This window comes from Galeopterus variegatus, unplaced genomic scaffold (genome assembly GCF_000696425.1).
Source record: "Galeopterus variegatus unplaced genomic scaffold, G_variegatus-3.0.2 Scaffold521, whole genome shotgun sequence".
Taxonomy (NCBI): domain Eukaryota; kingdom Metazoa; phylum Chordata; class Mammalia; order Dermoptera; family Cynocephalidae; genus Galeopterus; species Galeopterus variegatus.
The window spans coordinates 268,712-289,308 of record NW_007726632.1 but is presented as its reverse complement, the minus strand read 5'-3'; the positions used below and the strand labels follow the sequence as shown (position 1 = coordinate 289,308).

Sequence of the window (20,597 nt, the reverse complement as noted above, 5' to 3'; positions counted from 1 at the left end):
GATCCCCTTACCGGTCATCTTTCTTAAAAAAAAAAAAAAAAAAAAACAGCTCTAGGTCTTGGTCTTAGAGTCTAAGCAAAGTGACCCTCCAACATAAACTGTTGGCATTTGGGGTGAAACAATTCTTTGTTTCTCAAGATGCCCAGCACCCCTGGCCTGTGACCACTAAATGTCAATTAGCACCTCCTACTTACAATGTCAACAAAAAATGACCCCCCATACACACACACCCCTCCATTTTCCAAATGGCCTTGGAATGGGGATTGGACCCAGAGGTACTGGCTGCCCTCTCTCCTTCCTCCAGTGGGACCCAGCCTAGCCCAGGGAGGAGGGACCAAGGATGTGGAGTAGCTACTCTTCTAGCCACTCCAGGGACAGCTGGTCCCACTGGGGGCGTGCAGTATGGGCTGCCAGACTGCAGGACACCCCACTGGAACCAGCCACGGAGGCCAGCGTGTTGTCCAGCCCTGGCCCATCTGAATCCCATGCCAGCTGGCTATGCCTCTCTCTTCTCTCCACACAGTAGGGGGCTCACTCCACAGGCCTCTCACTCCTTCCCTTCCCCAGCAGGGCCCATCATCTGATTCTCATCAAACATGCAGAACTGATGTCGCACAAGTCCCCCCAAGAGGGGATTAGCATAATACCCCTGATTTCTCCTTCCCGTCTCTCACGTTGCGTGTCCCCCTGGCTGCAGCCTGCCTTTGTTTCAGGAGGAGCAAAACACTGTGTCTGAAAACGTTACTGCAATTAAATATGCACAAGAAGGGGGGAAGGGAGGGGGAAATGAGGACAATGAAGGATGTGAAACATCAGATGCAGCAGCTGCTTGTTGCTATAGAAACCCCAGCTCCCCACGACATCACCACAGCATCACCCCCACCTCAACTTCGAATCCCTGTAGAGCCAAGCACTCCACTTGTCCTGGGGGGCTGGCAGATGAAAGACCACAGGGTCCTAGCTGTCTTGGGCTGGAGCACCTGTGGGCTGCAGCATTGATTTTTGTGTCTTTCCTGGTTTTCCCTACNGGTGAGCATGGTGCTGACAACACCAAGTCAAGGGTTAAGATCCCCTTACTGGTCATCTTTCTTAAAAAAAATAAATAAATAAATAAACAGCTCTAGGTCTTGGTCTTAGAGTCTAAGCAAAGTGACCCTCCAGCATAAACTGTTGGCATTTGGGGTGAAACAATTCTTTGTTTCTCAAGATGCCCAGCACCCGTGGCCTGTGACCACTAAATGTCAATTAGCACCTCCTACTTATAATGTCAACAAAAAATGACCCCCCATACACACACACCCCTCCATTTTCCAAATGGCCTTGGAATGGGGGTTGGACCCAGAGGTACTGGCTGCCCTCTCTCCTTCCTCCAGTGGGACCCAGCCTGGCCCAGGGAGGAGGGACCAAGGATGTGGAGTAGCTACTCTTCTAGCCACTCCAGGGACAGCTGGTCCCACTGGGGGCGTGCAGTATGGGCTGCCAGACTGCAGGACACCCCACTGGAACCAGCCACGGAGGCCAGCATGTTGTCCAGCCCTGGCCCATCTGAATCCCATGCCAGCTGGCTATGCCTCTCTCTTCTCTCCACACGGTAGGGGGCTCACTCCACAGGCCTCTCGCTCCTTCCCTTCCCCAGCAGGGCCCATCATCTGATTCTCATCAAACATGCAGAACTGATGTCGCACAAGTCCCCCCAAGAGGGGATTAGCATAATACCCCTGATTTCTCCTTCCCGTCTCTCACGTTGCGTGTCCCCCTGGCTGCAGCCTGCCTTTGTTTCAGGAGGAGCAAAACACTGTGTCTGAAAACGTTACTGCAATTAAATATGCACAAGAAGGGGGGAAGGGAGGGGGAAATGAGGACAATGAAGGATGTGAAACATCAGATGCAGCAGCTGCTTGTTGCTATAGAAACCCCAGCTCCCCACGACATCACCACAGCATCACCCCCACCTCAACTTCGAATCCCTGTAGAGCCAAGCACTCCACTTGTCCTGGGGGGCTGGCAGATGAAAGACCACAGGGTCCTAGCTGTCTTGGGCTGGAGCACCTGTGGGCTGCAGCATTGATTTTTGTGTCTTTCCTGGTTTTCCCTACCCCCCTCCCCACCACCACCACCACCCAACCCTGGTACTTGTGATCAGCAGCAACATCCTCCAGTAGTTCTGCTTTCCAGTCCCAGTTACACAATAAATTGCAGGAGAGCTTCCGCACTTGACTTTGGGATGTCACAACATGGAGACAAAAGGGCACATGCAGAGTCCAGTGGGGGGCTGGGCTTTCTCTACGCTTCCTCCAGTTCCTCTGCCTGCTGGCAGCAGGGCTTAGCTTCCACCCCCTTCCTTTTGTCCTTGCCCACAGCACTGAGTGGGGGTCTGCTCAGTTGTGGTATGTGTGCTGGAAGGGGCAGGCATGGCTCCACAAACTCCAGGTTACAGGGTACTGGCAGGTGACCCAATGGCCACCTGCTCATCTGGGAGGATCTCCAACAAGATGCAGCTTAATAGGGATCCACGTGAAGCCCCAGGCAGGGCCCACATAATCACCTGTCCCAGGGTGGAGAGAGGGAAAGTGGCAGGACAGCAGCTCACAGAGACACGATCTTCCGATCTTCCGTTGACTGCTAGGAGAGTGGTGAAATGAGGCTGCCTCCCACTCCATCCCCCTAAAACTCAGTGCAATCTTAGGCGAGGGGTTATAGTCTTGCTTCAGTCTACCCTGATCTGCTAAATCTGACTGTTAGATCCCCACACTTGGTGAAGCGTCTGGCACATGGCAGGTCCGGTCCCTTATAAAAATGTGTGGAAGGGAGGGAGGAAAGAAGGAAGGGAAGGAGGGAGATATCAATAAACCAAAGTTCACAAAGAAGCAGGAGAGCAGACTAAAGTTATATGAAACCATATGAAGTAAATAACTATTTAAAAATGCAATCCTAAAGCTGTTTAGCCTGAAGAAAAATCAAAGGCCACAGTAGCTGCCTTCCAGCTCGTGAGGGACTGTGATGGGAACGTGGGTTTCGGCTGGTTCCCCAGGGCTCCCGTGAGTGGAACCCAAGGCAGCTCCAAGGGGACCAGTGGTGACCAAGGAAGGTCTTTCCAGCAGTCAGAGCTCTCGATGTTGCAATGGGCTGCTGAGTGAGGCGGTGAGTTCCCCCGCCCCAGAGATGCTCAGCTGGAGGCTGGAGAACCTTGGTCAAAGATGTCAAGAACATTCAGCTTTTCAACCCTGCAATTCTACCGTCTCCACTGTCCAAAAGTGTCCTTTGGTGAGGTCTCCAGCTCTGGATGCTGTGCTTGGGGGGATGGGACACCACAGAATAGTCCTCAGGAGGATGAGCCAGAATCAGACCTCTTATCATTGGTTGAGGGGCTGTCACTCAGCCCCCAGGTAGGAGGAAGAGAAGACTTCTAAATAGTAGGAGGGGCATGGGGCTACCCAAAATGTTTCCTTATGAAAGCCTGAAATTCTGATGTTAGCATGTGCTTCCTGGGGGTTCAGTGTTACCTTCTCCCCTGCAGCTTTCTTTAAGTCACTAACACGGTCCTGATTGCGATGCCCCCTCACTTGAAGGCTGGGGTCTTTCGCACCTGCCTGGGGAAGCAGCTAACCCCCCAGAGAAGAGGCGGAGGAACNGCTGTGAGCTTAGGGAGTCTGGAAGCCAAACGCAGGCCCCTCCTCAACCCTCAAATTCACATTTCCTCCTTTAAATGAGCCCTTATTAGCTCAAGGTCAGGGTTAGCCTTAGGGCCTTGGACAAGGAAATGCCCTGCACCTCTGAGTGGAGTTTTAAGGGTGTCCTGCTGCCCGTCCTCCCCACCCACCCGCCACGTCCTGACAGTCAGAGGCAGCAAGGCTGTGCGGTGGCAGGAAGCCTAAGGCACAGTGCCTGTCCCTTTGCCTTGCACAAGCTGGGGTCTGAGACCTGTCTGTGGAACTCTCACTGTGTATCTGCATCTCCATGTCCCCCCTCCTAGTGTAGCTGAGCCTCAATAATCATTTGTTGAGTAAATAAATGATTTAAATTGATAGAAAAGAATTTGACTGCTAGGAGAGTGGTGAAATGAGGCTGCCTCCCACTCCATCCCCCTAAAAGTCAGTGCAATCTTAGGCGAAGGGTCTATAGTCTTGCTTCAGTCTACCCTGATCTGCTAAATCTGACTGTTAGATCCCCACACTTGGCGAAGCGTCTGGCACATGGCAGGTCCGGTCCCTTATAAAGATGTGTGGAAGGGAGGGAGGAAAGAAGGAAGAGAAGGAGGGAGATATCAATAAACCAAAGTTCACAAAGAAGCAGGAGAGCAGACTAAAGTTATATGAAACCGTATGAAGTAAATAACTATTTAAAAATGCAATCCTAAAGCTGTTTAGCCCGAAGAAAAATCAAAGGCCACAGTAGCTGCCTTCCAGCTCGTGAGGGAGTGTGATGGGAACGTGGGTTTCGGCTGGTTCCCCAGGGCTCCCGTGAGTGGAACCCAAGGCAGCTCCAAGGGGACCAGTGGTGACCAAGGAAGGTCTTTCCAGCAGTCAGAGCTCTCGATGTTGCAATGGGCTGCTGAGTGAGGCGGTGAGTTCCCCCGCCCCAGAGATGCTCAGCTGGAGGCTGGAGAACCTTGGTCAAAGATGTCATCTTTTCAACCCTGCAATTCTACCGTCTCCACTGTCCAAAAGTGTTCTTTGGTGAGGTCTCCAGCTCTGGATGCTGTGCTTGGGGGGATGGGACACCACAGAATAGTCCTCAGGAGGATGAGCCAGAATCAGACCTCTTATCATTGGTTGAGGGGCTGTCACTCAGCCCCCAGGTAGGAGGAAGAGAAGACTTCTAAATAGTAGGAGGGGCATGGGGCTACCCAAAATGTTTCCTTATGAAAGCCTGAAATTCTGATGTTAGCATGTGCTTCCTAGGGGTTCAGTGTTACCTTCTCCCCTGCAGCTTTCTTTAAGTCACTAACACGGTCCTGATTGCGATGCCCCCTCACTTGAAGTCTGGGGTCTTTCGCACCTGCCTGGGGAAGCAGCTAACCCCCCAGAGAAGAGGCGGAGGAACCCCGAGTTACTTCTCAATCTCAGTCTGGCCTGTTGCAGACTGTCCTCAGATGCAAGGACACTGCTGTGAGCTTAGGGAGTCTGGAAGCCAAACGCAGGCCCCTCCTCAACCCTCAAATTCACATTTCCTCCTTTAAATGAGCCCTTATTAGCTCAAGGTCAGGGTTAGCCTTAGGACCTTGGACAAGGAAATGCCCTGCACCTCTGAGTAGAGTTTTAAGGGTGTCCTGCTGCCCGTCCTCCCCACCCACCCGCCACGTCCTGACAGTCAGAGGCAGCAAGGCTGTGCGGTGGCAGGAAGCCTAAGGCACAGTGCACAAGCCTTTGCCTTGCACAAGCTGGGGTCTGAGACCTGTCTGTGGAACTCTCACTGTGTATCTGCATCTCCATGTCCCCCCTCCTAGGGTAGCTGAGCCTCAATAATCATTTGTTGAGTAAATAAATGATTTAAATTGATAGAAAAGAATTTAGGCTATGTCTGGTTCATGCAGAGGAAGAGCTTGGAGACCCGAGCTCCAGTCCACTTACTGGCTGTATGACCCGGGCCAGTCATTTCATCCCAAGACTCAGTTTCCTTCTCTGTTAGATGGAGGCTATACCTCAAACAATTGTTAAGAGGCTACACCTCAAACCGTTGTTAAGAGCCAACAAGCAGCGAATGGGAAAGAGCTTTGCAAACAGTGCAGAGGCATAAAAAAATGAGGACTAATATTCACTGAGTGAGCACTTACTGTGTGCTGTACATTCTCCTACAGATAAGACTCAGAGAAGTTATGTAACTTTCCCAAGGTAACACAGCTAATATGTGGAAGAATCAGACCGAAACCCAGATCTCAGTCTAACTCTAAAGTCCAACTTCTTTCTGTTAAACCCTGAAGCACCTACACTTAATGGAACCGTTACTGTAATTTCTGGCATTTTGTTTTTGTATGGAAATATCTTCATCTATCGGAGATGCTCCCCTGCCGTTGAGGCTGCACCAGCTTCACCCCGGGTTTTCCCCATCGCCTCCTCTCCCTGGGCAGCATTTCCAGCTGGGGAGAACGCCAGCTGCCAGCCAGAGCTGCCCAGACCAGGGAGTAATAGACTATGTCCTCATTGTGTCTCCAGAAAACAGGTTTTTTATTACTTCCCACGGCGGGCTCTACATCTCTGACGTACAGAAGGAGGACGCCCTCTCCACCTACCGCTGCGTCACCAAGCACAAGTACAGCGGGGAGACCCGGCAGAGCAATGGGGCCCGCCTCTCTGTGACAGGTAGGCGAGGGGACTGGGGAGGGAGGGCTCCAGCCCCTGGACTTAGTGTGTCTGCACCAGGGGTCGGGGAGTCATCCCCTGTGTGCTCAAGGGACACAGAGAAGGAGATTAAAGAACACAGGTACAGAAACCACTGGGGAAGACCTTGTCCAGTTTAGTTTTGGGTGCCCTTCATATAGGCACACCAGAGATAAATTCTTTTTAGGAGTCTATACACAGGGAACTTACGTCTCCTGATGAACTGATTGGTTTCCATTTATCAGATAATGAGTGTGTGGAACCCGCCCTCCCTCTCCTTTATGTGCCTTCCCCGTCAGGAAGCTCACAGATAAAATCTGAGGCTCAGTCATAGTAACTATTAGTTTAGATTTGGGGGATTTTTGTATTTCCTCATGTCTCTGTTTCTTAAGGTTCTGTTTTATCAATGAGTCCATGTGTATTTTTTGTTGTAGGCTACTTCACAACATTTGAAAGTAGGCAGAATATAATTTATAAACAAAAATATTTTCACACTAAATAAAGGATTCTTGTTCTGGAGTGATTGCTGCTTCCTAGGAGGGATGGAGGCTGATATTTATTGAAGCCTCTTGTGTAGAAGGGATTTCTGTCATTTGTTGTCTGTTAGATTCCATAATAGCCCTGTGAGGTGTGTGTTCTTCTCCCCAGTTTTACAGGAGAGAAAACTAGATCTTAGGGAAGCCAAGCTGTTTAGCCAGTGGAAGGCACAGCCAGAATTCAAGCTCTGCCCCCGCGGCCCCAGAGTCCCTCCAGCTGCAGGACCCCCATAGAAGGGGCCAGCTGAACGCCCAGTCCACGCTCCAGGCACAGAGAGTATAGACGGCACATGGCGCTCCTCAAGGAAGGCTTTATGACACAGTGGCTTCCAGACTTTTTTGACAGCCATCCAACAGATGTTTTATCATAACCTGTGCAGTGCACACTGGTCCTTCTGCCACGCCCATTGCAATGCACTCTGATACTTTCTTTTCTATTCTATCCTATTTTGATTTTATCTAAACACTTGTCGCAACTCACTAAATGGACTTCACACCTTCTCCAGATTGAAAATCTCCATCTTGAGGAGATATTGGAGTGTCTTTTGGAAAGAGGATGAACTAATAATCAGAACACCTGGCTTTGGGATCAGACCCACAAAATCATGTGACTTCTCTAGGTCTCTGGAAAAGGAAGTCTAGTTTAGGTGACCGCTCTGATTCTGTCTGCCTCTGGCAATCTGTGGTTTGGTGAGATCTACCCTGACCAACAGATGTCTCTCTCCAGGACCTCTATCATTTGCCCACATATTTGGAGGCAAGATCAGGACAGCAGGAGCCAAGAGGGCAATGATCAGGCTTTCCAACTCACCCTTGTGTCTTCAGTGCCTGGCCCTGTGCCTGGCACATAGTAGGTGCTAAGTAAATATTTATGGTATTAATCAATGCCAAGAGAAATGGTGCTGCACTATGCGGCACTGTCTCTGTTGCTTGACTTCGGAATCTGTAGCCCAATTCCCAAATGTGTTGGAGTGGTTTGCTTCCAAATCATAGAGACTTGTCTGTGTGTGGTGTTTTGCATCTCATCTGCATGCTTCACAGAAATCCCCCTCCTTTAGGCCTGCTCAAAAGAACTTCTCCATGCGTATTGGTCCCTTCATCCCCTAATCTCCTGGTTGGATCTCCAGCTTTTGGGGGGAATAGACAGGAGTCCCTCAAAAAAGACACTCTTTAAAGTGGGGGATATGCCAACCCTTCTCTTTTCCATTCACAAACAGCTTCAGGGGTAAGAGGCAGGTGGCAGGAGAGTGAGATATTACCACCAAAGGAGTCAGGGATAGGAAGGGACCCAGACAGACAAAAGGAGAGAAGCCCAGCACAGAGAGAGAACGACATAGGAGAGGGGAAATACAGAACAGAGACACGGAGAGACAAAGGAGGATGGAGGAGAAAGGAAGGAGGGAGCTGAGGGGAGGGGGCCGTGCAGTGACGCGGGGCACTGATGTGATGTGATGTGACAAGGCGATCTGCAAGCTGCTTGTCTCGGCAAAAATGCAACTGATACTGGAGCGAAGCGGTGCAGAGGGGAGTCGTATCGGGGAGCTCAGCCCGCCAGCCTCCAGGCTCATCAGCCCCTTCCCACCCCACTTCAGATCCACACTCCAGAGCTGAGGATGAGGGTCAATCCTGAGAGAGGCTGGGCATGGGTGTCAGCTGAGATGTTTCAGTCTCTAGAGGCCATGGCCCCAGGAGCTCCTGGGGCTGGTGGCCAGGAAGGACATATTTGCCAAAGGAACAGGGAGGAATGATACAACCGGCAGTGCATTGCAGGTGTTGTTTCAGGAGGGCAGGAACCATATTTGTGGCTGAGCATTAAAGTTGGAGGGGGCAGGGACAGAGAGATTGAGGTGTGTCGTTAAAAGGGCATTTATGAACCAGGCCAAAGTTTCAGTCTCAACCTCACCACTCACTAGCTGTGCAACCTGAATAAAATAAGTAACGTTCCAAACCTCAGCTTTCTCATCTGTAAAATGGGAGTGATAAAATGCGCTCCCCTGGGCTGGTGTGAGAAGGAAATAACTTATGTAGGCAGCAGTCAGTAGACAGTAGCTGCTGTTATTGACGTGGTGGTTGTCATTGTCGTTATCTTGTTGCTGCTTTATTATCCCTCCTGCATTTCCAAATTGTGGGGCCATGGGATGGAAGGCAACTTTCATTTTTCTGTATTTTCCAAGTTAGAGGAGGCAGTTGCAAGAATAGTCTGAGCCCCACCCCCCGCAAAATACTACTTAATAATAATCATTCGTGCATCTAGGTGCTTTTTAGAGTTTATCCAGTGTTTTCAAGTGCATTAACTCCCTTCACCCCCACAGCTCAGTGGGATGGGCATTGTCATCTGCATTTATAAAGGAGAAAACCAGTGATCGGAGAGGCTGAGACCAGGCTCAGGTCCCCCAGCTCACAAAGGACAGAGCCAGGTGCGGAAGCCGTGTTCCTGGCAGTGTCCTAACCATGCGGCACTGCTCAGCCAGCTGCGGGAGGTCCCAGCAGGCTCCCCAGGGCACCCCAGACCTCCAGCCCAGCCCCAGTGCACCCCGGCAATTTCTCTGGCGGGCCATCTGTCTCCCCCAGCCCTGCACCGGCACTGGCAGCGCCCGGTCCCCCGGGCTGTCGCATGCACACGCCGCAGCATTTTACTTCTGCTCCGGAGTAATGAAAGAGGTTTCTTTCCCTCAGAATTTAATTTCACGCCTGAGCCTCGGTGATTAATTCCCTCCCTCCGCCCCTACCTCCACCGCCCTGATGGCCTCTCCGCTTGTAAATTCTGCGGTGTGCCACGGAATTTGTGTATTTTGCATCAATTAAGTGTCACATTGAGTAATTCCTCCCTGGCACCCGGTTTGTTTATGCCAACCATTCCCACCAGGTTGGGGGGCAGGGGAAGAGGCCGCAGAATCTGGCAGGGAAGGCGGGTGGGCACTGAATAGTAATTGCCCTGCACATCTGCACCCGATTTAGCATCCGTAAAGCACATTGGCACACATTGTATGGTTGCCTGCAACAGCCTTGTGAGGTCTGGAGGCAGTGCCATCACCTCCACCACGCAGATGAGGAAACTTGGGCTCTGAGAGGTCGTAAGACTTGCCCAAGGTCACTTGGCTTGTCAGTGACCCAGGTAGAAATTGCACATGGGCTCTTTCTGCTGCTAAAATGTGAGAAGGAAGCAGAGAGTCTTCTGGAAAGTCTTTCCTCCAGAGAGAATTCCTAGCCCAACCCCTCTCCAAGGGAGATGAGCTGAGTACAGAGGAAATTTCCCCTTAGCAAAGTACACCACAGGGAGCATCAGCAGCTCTCGCCTTTCACTGTTGAGCAAAATTCAGTAATTTAGATTGTTCTGTCTTGGACCCCATGTACTGAACAAGAGTAAGGGGAGATCCGATTTCTTTTTTTTTTTTTCCTTTTTGTCTTTTTTACTGACCGGTAACGGGATCACAACCCTCAGAGTCGCGCCCGCACCGCGCTCAGCCAGTGAGCGGGAACCGGTCTCCACATGGGATCTGAACCCTCAGCGGGAGCGCCACCGTGCTCCCAAGCGGCGCACTCTCCAGTGCACCACCAGGCCGGCCCGGAGATCCGATTTCTGATCTCAGATCTGCAGTGTGGTCCTGGGGGGGTCCCTGTACCTCTCTGGTCTCAGCATCCTCATGCCCTCCAAGGTCCCTAACCCTACTATTCCACAAGCCTATAAAGTTCTGCAATGTGGAGTTTTATCCAGAAAAATCAGACCACTGGCCCACCCACGCCTGGGTGCCCCCATTCATCCTCCCTCTGACATTTATGATTCAACAGCTAGGGCCCTGCTCTGTACCACAGGAAATACAGCAATGGGGAAGACAGACACCTGGCCTGCCGCTGGCTGCTGTTGGAAGGGGACAAGGTGACAGCAGTCGCCTTTGGGGAGGCACATGGGGTGGATGGGAGAAGGGATGGAATGAGACTCCCTTTCACTCTATGCTATTCTGGTACTCCCTGAAGTTTTGTATATGTTACCTGTTCCAAAGAAAAAAAGCTTTTAAATTTTTTCTTTAAATAAGAGGGGTGGCCTGTTTGAAAGAAAAGGAAAAGAAAACTCTACAGGAGTCCACTGAGAGTGGCCTGGGGGAGGCCTCCAAAACAGGTGGCATTTAAGCTGGTTTGTGAATGATGAATAGGAGTTGGCCATGCAGACCAGGCCGGCTGGGCAGCCAGGTGACCCCCATGCCACAGTGGGAAACTGTGGGGTGGGGTGGGAAAAGCAGTGTAGGCAGGCCGGAGACTGGCTGGGCCAGATCATTGAAGGCCTTGGAATTCAGGATGAGAAGGGGGAGGTCCCCAAAGGGACAGAAAACTCAGGTAGGCCTTTGAGGGTAAGAACTAAACTTCAAGAGAGACAGGACCCCCCTCAGAAATGACACAAGTGTCACACATAGATCCCACCCACAAGGGCCTTGGCTTTCTGCAGTTTAGGGCCACAGGTCTCATAGTCACTGGCTTCTCTTGGTTTGGGAATGCAAAATAGAGGATTATTGGGGGCGGCAGGGTGGTTTGCAGAGGGCTTCACTTCTGAATCTTCCTGGACTCCAATAAAAATGCACTGGTCGTCTCTGAGTCTGTCCAGAGCACAGGCAGGAGAAGACCGGGCATGGGTAGGTACACTGTTCCCCCATCCTTGAGGGGTACCGCCAGTCTCAGAAGGAGACTTATCAAGACCTGCGAACTTCAGACATCATGATTCTCATGTCACCGGGTCACTGCTCCTGAGTCTGGGCCAGCCTCAAGGATGCATTGTGTGAAAGGAGCTCTCATGCACACACTCTCTGCGCCTCCTTTCTTCCACCTGTCTGTCATTCTAGCCCTGAACTCCATCATATTCCCTCCTCCGCCCAGCCCCTGCTCCCAAGCATGGCTCTCAGGGGTCAGCCTGGCTGAGCACTGAAGACACAGTGAGCCCCCCAAAATGTTCTGGAGCTGCCCTGGGAACTGCTCCCTGTGGGCACCAGTGGGCAGCGGGCTCTGTCTGGTTGCCTGCCTTCCCTCCCCCAGCTCCACTTCACCCCACCCAGGCTGGCCAGGCCTGCCGACCCTCTCTGCCTTCCAGACCCCACCGAGTCGATCCCCACCATCCTGGACGGCTTCCACTCCCAGGAAGTGTGGGTCGGCCACACCGTGGAACTTCCCTGCACCGCCTCGGGGTACCCCATCCCTGCCATCCGCTGGCTCAAGGATGGACGACCCCTCCCAGCTGACAGCCGCTGGACCAAGCGCATCACGGGGCTGACCATCACTGACCTGCGGACCGAGGACAGCGGCACCTACATCTGTGAGGTCACCAACACCTTCGGTTCAGCAGAGGCCACAGGCATCCTCACAGTCATTGGTGAGTGGGAGAAGCCTCTACTGCAGCCCCAGTAACCTTGAGAGCACCACAGTGTGATAGGGAGCAATGTGGCCTTTCTCCCTCCCAAAGGTCACAAGGATCAATTGGGAGGATGAAGGGGATGGTGACGAGCTCACCAGGAGAGCAGGGCTTCGAGGCTTGTTGGGAGGAGGCAGTGTCTAAACTGAGGCAAGCAATGCTGATGTTAATCCAGTAGAAACAACATATGTCCCCATCCTAGGGTGACATTCAGAATAGTTAACAATAAATAGAGGCCCTGATCAATTGGATCAGATACTGGGTATAGACAACCCAGTCAGCCATACCAGGACCTGCCAGCTGGATATCAACTCTGGTCCTTTCCTCTTCCTCCCCCAGCACAGCCCTAGGGGTCCAGGGAGCTCGTGTGGAGAGCAGGAGACCTTAGCAGGCCCCTCGTGCTGATGAGCCCCAGGCAGGCAGAGAAGATAGAGGCAGGGGGAGCTGATGCCAGGGAAAGAACCCTGGATGAGGATTGGCGAGACCTGGGGTCACCCTGTGCCCTCACCCCACCCTACCCCTTCCTGTGTGACCCAGCCTCAGGCTCCTCATCTGTAAAATGGACAGGCTCCTTCTGGCTCTGGCATCCAGAGTCGGCCTCTCTGAGTTCCCTGCTGTCTAGGCTGCAGTGCAGCTGGAGGCTGGAGACCCTTGGGGAATCCCATGCCTTGTGGGGCAGCAACAAACTGAGCCCCTTAATGCTGTACCCGATGGTATCCGGAGGGCCATCCACCTGGGCAGCGGAAGGAGGCTGTCCAGAGGTGACCCCACACTCCATCCTGCAGAGAGGTTCACTCTGCCTTGAAGGTTGACCAAGGAAGCTCCCTCCCACATCATCAGCCGTCTCATTAGCACAGGGCTGCAGACCCTCAGGCCAACCCAAGAACCATAGCAGAGCCACCCTCTGGCCTCCTGGGCCTGGTGTCTGATCCCCCCAGCCCAGGAATGGGCCCAATCTCCTCCCGAACAGTCAAGGAGGTCTTGACAGTTGGAGGTGTTTATCTGCAGAGCTAGGAAATATCCCTCCCCATGACAATTCACTGTAAAGCCAGAAGAGCAGAAAGAGCCCCAAGAAACACTCTGGGAGTAGCAGCGCATGATACACATGCTTAGGTTAAATGCTGAAAGCCCTGCTTCAGGGGGCTGAGGGGCTCCTCTCAGACAAGCAAGCCCTGGACAGCAGAGTGGGCAGATAGAAGGGCCAGGGTTGGTACCCCCATTCTTGTCCTAAGCACTCTCTGAAAAAGGTTAGGCTAAAAGTTCTCTCCCCTTCCTCCCCACCCTTCTGTTACACGCACACACACAGTCTCGCACAGAAATAGGTCACAAGGGCAGCACACCCTCCAAATCCTTGGAAAATTAGCAAACCTGACGGTAGGTAAATGTGGTATTCCCAGCTCCTGCCCCAGTATATATCCCCAGTATATATAGGCAAGCAGGTACTTACATGGTTGTGGGCCTGTGTGTTGAAAATACACGTGCCCACGTCCCCATTCATATACACACATGTATATGGTGTCCATACACATGCGCAGACACACGCATCCCTTCACCGTAACAAAGCTTATATCCAAGCTTGCTCACACAGCTGCACAATGAGTAACCGTCTCCAGATGTGCACACACTCACACGCCCTGTGTGTGCAGGTGCCTGACCCTCCTCCACCTCCCACCCCACCATGGGCTGGCTTGGCTGGACAACCATGTTCAAGGGGAAGCAACGCAGTTTTTCTGTCTTCCAGCCCCTCTATGCCAGGTTCATGGAGAGGAAAGCAATGCTTCCCACACCCCCCTATTCTGTCACCAAACGCCCTGCCCATCCTGCCACTAAGCCCATGCTGGGGTAGGGAGGAGAGTGGCTGGCAAAGCCCTGGGAGCTCTGGCTGGTGACTGGGACAAGCAGTGACCACCTGTCTCATTATGCACCGACATTTCCTAGGCAGTGGGCAGAGGCTCTGGGCAGTGGGCATGGAGAGCCAAGCGGGAAGTCATGTCGGCTTTGGCTGTGCCCAACCTGCATGGACCTGCAGTCTTCACCTCTCCTGCAGGCTGCCTCACTGGGGGTCCCAACCTCCTGCAGTCTGAGCCCCCTGTACAGAACCCTAAGCCCATAGAGATCAGGGAGAGAGGCTGGCTTGGGGTTGGTCATCAGCCAGCCAGTGAGACAGTCAGTATGACTCAGATCATGGTAGGGATTTAAAGCTGAGAGATGCCACCCTGCTCTCAAGTGGCTCACAGTCCAGAAGGAGAGACAGACACAAAAGGGGGGGTGAAAAGACAGTGTACTCCATGTGGTGTTAGTTAGGTATGGGGGGCCCAGAGAAGGGATCCTCAACCCAGCCTGGGGGAGGGAATTGTGTCCAGGGAGGCTTCTTGGAAGAGGTGACACTGGAGCTCAGTATGAAGGATAAATAGGAATCAGGAGAAGACTGCTGTAGGCAGAGGGGCCAGAAGCAGCCCAGGGTATGCAGGAACCTCAGGCAGGTTGCTGGTGCCTAGAGAGTGTGTGGCTTCGGTGACAACAGAAGGGGGGTGAGAGAGAAGGGGGCCAGGTCACCGAGAACCCTGAGGGCCTTGAATGCCACACTGGTTTTCTGGGAGTTGTGGAACTTCTGAGGAGGGAAGTGGCCAGCTGCAGACTGGAGGACAGCCAGGAGGAGGCAGGAGAAGAGGGGCAGGGAGGGCTACTGCACAGACCCAGCCNGTGGTATTCCCAGCTCCTGCCCCAGTATATATCCCCAGTATATATAGGCAAGCAGGTACTTACATGGTTGTGGGCCTGTGTGTTGAAAATACACGTGCCCACGTCCCCATTCATATACACACGTGTATATGGTGTCCATACACATGCGCAGACACACGCATCCCTTCACCGTAACAAAGCTTATATCCAAGCTTGCTCACACAGCTGCACAATGAGTAACCGTCTCCAGATGTGCACACACTCACACGCCCTGTGTGTGCAGGTGCCTTACCCTCCTCCACCTCCCACCCCACCATGGGCTGGCTTGGCTGGACAACCATGTTCAAGGGGAAGCAACGCAGCTTTTCTGTCTTCCAGCCCCTCTATGCCAGGTTCATGGAGAGGAAAGCAATGCTTCCCACACCCCCCTATTCTGTCACCAAACTCCCTGCCCATCCTGCCACTAAGCCCATGCTGGGGTAGGGAGGAGAGTGGCTGGCAAAGCCCTGGGAGCTCTGGCTGGTGACTGGGACAAGCAGTGACCACCTGTCTCATTATGCACCGACATTTCCTAGGCAGTGGGCAGAGGCTCTGGGCAGTGGGCATGGAGAGCCAAGCGGGAAGTCATGTCGGCTTTGGCTGTGCCCAACCTGCATGGACCTGCAGTCTTCACCTCTCCTGCAGGCTGCCTCACTGGGGGTCCCAACCTCCTGCAGTCTGAGCCCCCTGTACAGAACCCTAAGCCCATAGAGATCAGGGAGAGAGGCTGGCTTGGGGTTGGTCATCAGCCAGCCAGTGAGACAGTCAGTATGACTCAGATCATGGTAGGGATTTAAAGCTGAGAGATGCCACCCTGCTCTCAAGTGGCTCACAGTCCAGAAGGAGAGACAGACACAAAAGAGGGGGTGAAAAGACAGTGTACTCCATGTGTTGTTAGTTAGGTATGGGGGACCCAGAGGAGGGATCCTTAACCCAGCCTGGGGGAGGGAATTGTGTCCAGGGAGGCTTCTTGGAAGAGGTGACACTGGAGCTCAGCATGAAGGATAAATAGGAATCAGGAGAAGACTGCTGTAGGCAGAGGGGCCAGAAGCAGCCCAGGGTATGCAGGAACCTCAGGCAGGATGCTGGTGCCTAGAGAGTGTGTGGCTTCGTGACAACAGAAGCGGGGTGAGAGAGAAGGGGGCCAGGTCCCCAAGAACCCTGAGGGCCTTGAATGCCACACTGGTTTTCTGGGAGTTGTGGAACTTCTGAGGAGGGAAGTGGCCAGCTGCAGACTAGAGGACAGCCAGGAGGAGGCAGGAGAAGAGGGGCAGGGAGGGCTACTGCACAGACCCAGCCGGGAGCTCCGGGTCGTGGGGGTGATGCCCAGGGAGTCCAGGATGGTATAAAGGAAGTCAGACCAGCAGAAGGGAGCTACTGGTTATCTGTGTGGGTGTGGGAGACAGTATGCTGGCCAGGGGTGCCTCCCTGCTTTCTGGGGTGGATGGCAGGGACAATGCTGAGCCAGTCAAGTTCCCATCCTCCTTGGTGAGCATAAGGGGTCTTCGCAGCCCTGCCTGGGCAAAGAGACCTGCCACAGGGAAGCACAGGCCATCCGAACAAGAAACGCAGGGAGATCCCTGGCCTGACCCTGCCACTTAACAGATGAGTAAACTGAGGCCTAGAGCAGGGGATTCCCTAGTCCTAGTCACACATGGCATCTGGAGGAAGAACCTGGGCCTTTTGTGACCCCTGCCCACCCCCAGCCACACTCCACACACAGTAAGCCCTTTTTCTTTTCTTTTTTTCTCTTCCTGTTTCCCGTCGCCTGTCCCCTGCCCGGCCCGGCCCAGACCCCCTTCACGTGACCCTGACACCAAAGAAGCTGAAGACCGGCATTGGCAGCACGGTCATCCTCTCCTGTGCCCTGACGGGCTCCCCAGAGTTCACCATCCGCTGGTACCGCAACACCGAGCTGGTGCTGCCCGACGAGGCCATCTCCATCCGCGGGCTCAGCAACGAGACCCTGCTCATCACCTCGGCCCAGAAGAGCCATTCCGGGGCCTACCAGTGCTTTGCCACCCGCAAGGCCCAGACCACCCAGGACTTCGCCATCATCACGCTTGAGGGTGAGCCGGGCACCAGCATGGGGTGGGGGGGGGTGGGCTCAGAGCTGCCAGGCTCCCTCCCCCTCCTGCCCAGGTGGCAAAAAGCCAGGAGCTATTTATCCCGCACTCCCGCATGCCAGCCAGGTGTGCTGGCTCATTCAGTCCTCCCAAGGGCCCTGTGTGGAGGCCCGTTTTTTAATGTTACCTATTTTGCTGTTGAGGAAACTGAGGCTTTGGTCACTCGCCCAAGGTCACACAGCTCTGCCCAAGGGACAGAGCTAGGATTTGAACTCAGGTCTCTTAACCATCACTCTATATTGCCTCTGCCCTCTGGAATCACTAGAACTTCACTATTAGAGGAGTCTTCTTCAGAGTTTCGAAGGTTTTCAGTCTCCCTGAGAATGGAGGAGCACTAGGAATCTCTGGACTTTTGCATCCTCTAGTTTCTTACCAGGGGCATGGATTTCTGCCTGTTGCTCCCTTTAAAGCTGCCGCCACCCAGGGTTTCTTTCCCAGCACCTCCGTGTATGGTTGTTGAGGTTGTTCACTGCACACGTTGCCCAATGAAGAGGGTGGGTAAGAACTAAAATCCACCTTGTACTCCATTTGCAAAGCTACGAGCCTTGGCACCAGCCTGTGACTGCACAGAGGAGGCACCTCTTCCTCGTTTGCACAGCAGGGCAGTGAGGGCTGATGGAAGCCCTGTCCTCACCATCAAGAGCAGTGGGTCCCTGGCTCCTCCTTCATTGCTCCCAAAACACACATATAATGCACCATCCTGTTCCTTCCAAGGATTTTTCGCCGTTGTAATGAAGATGCCAGACCCAAGCAAGCGCCACATGTGTAGGACCCTCCACCAGTCTACTCCTTCATTGCTCCCAAAACACACATATAATGCACCATCCTGTTCCTTCCAAGGATTTTTCACCATTGTGATGAAGATGCCAGACCCAAGCAAGCGCCACATGTGTAGGACCCTCCACCAGTCTCACTGTCATGGTCTATGCGCCCTCACTTCTCAGGAGGTGTGAGGCACCCACTGAAACTCACCCTGAGGGCAGCCCCCAGCAAACCACCCCTCCCTTAGCCCTCATCTCCTCTTGTCCTGCCAAATCCCTGGTCTCTCTTCCCAACAAGCAGTGCACCGGCCGCACAGGTGACTTTCTCGGGGGACCTCCTGTCTGCATATTTCCCCACTGGGGGGCAGACCATCCCCACCCAGCTCACTTGCTCTTGGAGGGGCCACCCTTTGCCTTTGGTGGAATCACGAGATCTTAGCAGACAGCCCTTGGTGGCCAGCTGAGAACAGGTCTGTGGAAAGTGAGGCAGGTGGGGAGGGCGGTGACAGCTGGAAAGGGAGGAAGAAGGCAGAGGAGGGGCCAAGGGCAAAGTGACCGTGGGATGGGGGGCACTTCCAGGCTCTGCCAGACACCAGGCTCTCCTCGGGTTTAGGTAAGGGTCTTCCTCCAAAGTGGGGAAGGGGCTGGCCAACCGGCCAAATCTTGGATTAACATCAGCATTTTGGTGTGAACTGTGGGTGGGATGTAAAGATCGCAGTGTCACATGGGCCTTTGCTTGCTTTCTCCTTTTAGAATATTAACGCCTGTGTTAATCCTTTACCACAAGCCAGTGTGGGAGGATGGCCGGGGTTAATAATTACCTCCCCATGTTCCACATGAGCAAGTTGGGGCACAGAGGTTAATTGTCTTGACCAAGGCTTTTCAGTTAGCCAAGACTTAAGGCAGGAGACTCCCACCTCCACTGCCTCTGGAGGTGCATTCTAAGCCTCCAACTTAAGGCCTTTGCTAACAGGGTCACTGCACCACCCCCCCTCCTGCTGGCTTCGTCACGTGCAAAGAGATCTGGAATCAGGCTCTGCAGGGCCTGGCTGCTCCACACACAGTTCCACACACAGTTCACTTCTGTGCTCTCTGTCTTTATTAATAAAGGAAAAGTTGAGATGAGCTAACTAACATTTATTAAGTACTACAAAGTGCTGGGCTAAGCACCTTAAGTGCATTAATTCATTTAATCCTCACTCTATCCATAATTATTATTGCCGTTATCCCCATCCTCCACCAGTAAGATATGGAAAGGCTCGGAGAGGTTAAGTAACTTGCCCAAAGATACAGTGCCCACAAGTGGTTAAGGCAGAATCCAAACCCAGTGTCTTACTCCATGTGCAGTAGTGACAGGTGCCGCACAGCCTAGCCAATGAAGTGGTGCACGTGACAGCCCTTCATTGTTCTTACCGCTGCTTTACCTCCTCCCCCTGCCACGGTGGGGTGGCCTGGAGGGACGGTCTCTTCCTGGCTCAATGACCCTGAAGGGGGCTTCTTGCTCCCTGCAGACGGCACGCCCCGCATCGTCTCGTCCTTCAGTGAGAAGGTGGTCAACCCCGGGGAGCAGTTCTCACTGATGTGTGCGGCCAAGGGCGCCCCGCCCCCCACGGTCACCTGGGCCCTGGACGACGAGCCCATCGTGCGGGACGGAAACCACCGCACCAATCAGTACACCATGTCCGACGGCACCACCATCAGCCACATGAACGTCACAGGCCCCCAGATCCGCGACGGGGGCGTGTACCGGTGCACGGCGCGGAACTCGGTGGGCAGTGCTGAATATCAGGCGCGAATAAACGTAAGAGGTGCCTGTCTACATTTAAATATCAGAATAGGCTTTTGAGTTCCTTTGCCATCTCGGTGGTTACCATTATTCTTGTGGTGATTAGTACTTATTATTATTATTAATCGTCATTTTGATTTTAGTGGAGGTCTCTCCTCTCTCTCGTCCCCTTTTCCCTGCCCTCCACACCCCAATCATTCATTCTTGTGTGCGTGCGTGTTTCTGGTACAGTTCACCCCCATGCCTATTCCCACCCCTCCTGCTCCCTCCTTCTCCTCTCCCATAATCTGTCCTGCCTACCTACCTCCCCCCACCCCATTCTTCCCCATCAAATCTCTCTGGGCCCCAGGTATGCTAAGCATCTGCTAGCATCTGCCAGGGACTTGCAAGGACAAGGACAGAGCAGGAGCAGCAGGGCCAGGCTTGACCTTTAATATGGGTGCCCACCAAAGCTGTGCCCCAGTGTCCTCCCACCAAGCCAGCTCCCAAGCTCCAGGAGGCATAAGCAGCCAGGAGCCAGGACAGCATCTTCTCACGCAAAGGCTCAAGCCACCATGAGTAGGAGGCTGAGGCTGGGTGGGATGACCCAAGGCAGGCGGCCTCCAAGAGTGGGGGAAGGAAGCCTCAAGGTGATTGTCCCCAGATCTCAATTCTCCTCTGAAGTTCTTTGCAGCCCTGACTGGTCCTCACCTGACCCTGCCAGTGACCCCTGACTCAAGGGCTGAGGAGGGAGAGGCTAGTGGAGAAAGGAGGGGCACTGATCCAGGGGTGCTAGCTGTTGCCATGGGGGCAGGGAAGGGGAGCAGAGGTGGAGGTCCATGATAAATTCACTGTGCCAGGTCTCCGATCTCACAGGAGAAATGTGGACCTCCCATCTGGCCACTCTCTTGCCCTCTGCTCTGACTTGGAAGGGAGACAGAGTTGCAGGGCCCTGGGAGATTCCCTAGTCTGGCCC

At 53.4% G+C, this 20,597-nt stretch overlaps 1 protein-coding gene across 1 annotated transcript in view; it reads left to right on the top strand.

Annotated features, from left to right (window-relative positions):
- Positions 1–20,597, top strand: part of DSCAML1 (Down syndrome cell adhesion molecule like 1) — a 352,668-nt gene that overhangs the window by 247,690 nt on the left and 84,381 nt on the right. Inside the window, 4 exon segments of the mRNA XM_008569631.1 lie at positions 6,153–6,299; positions 11,931–12,209; positions 16,763–17,038; positions 19,368–19,664. Coding sequence (XP_008567853.1) covers positions 6,153–6,299; positions 11,931–12,209; positions 16,763–17,038; positions 19,368–19,664 — 999 coding nt within the window.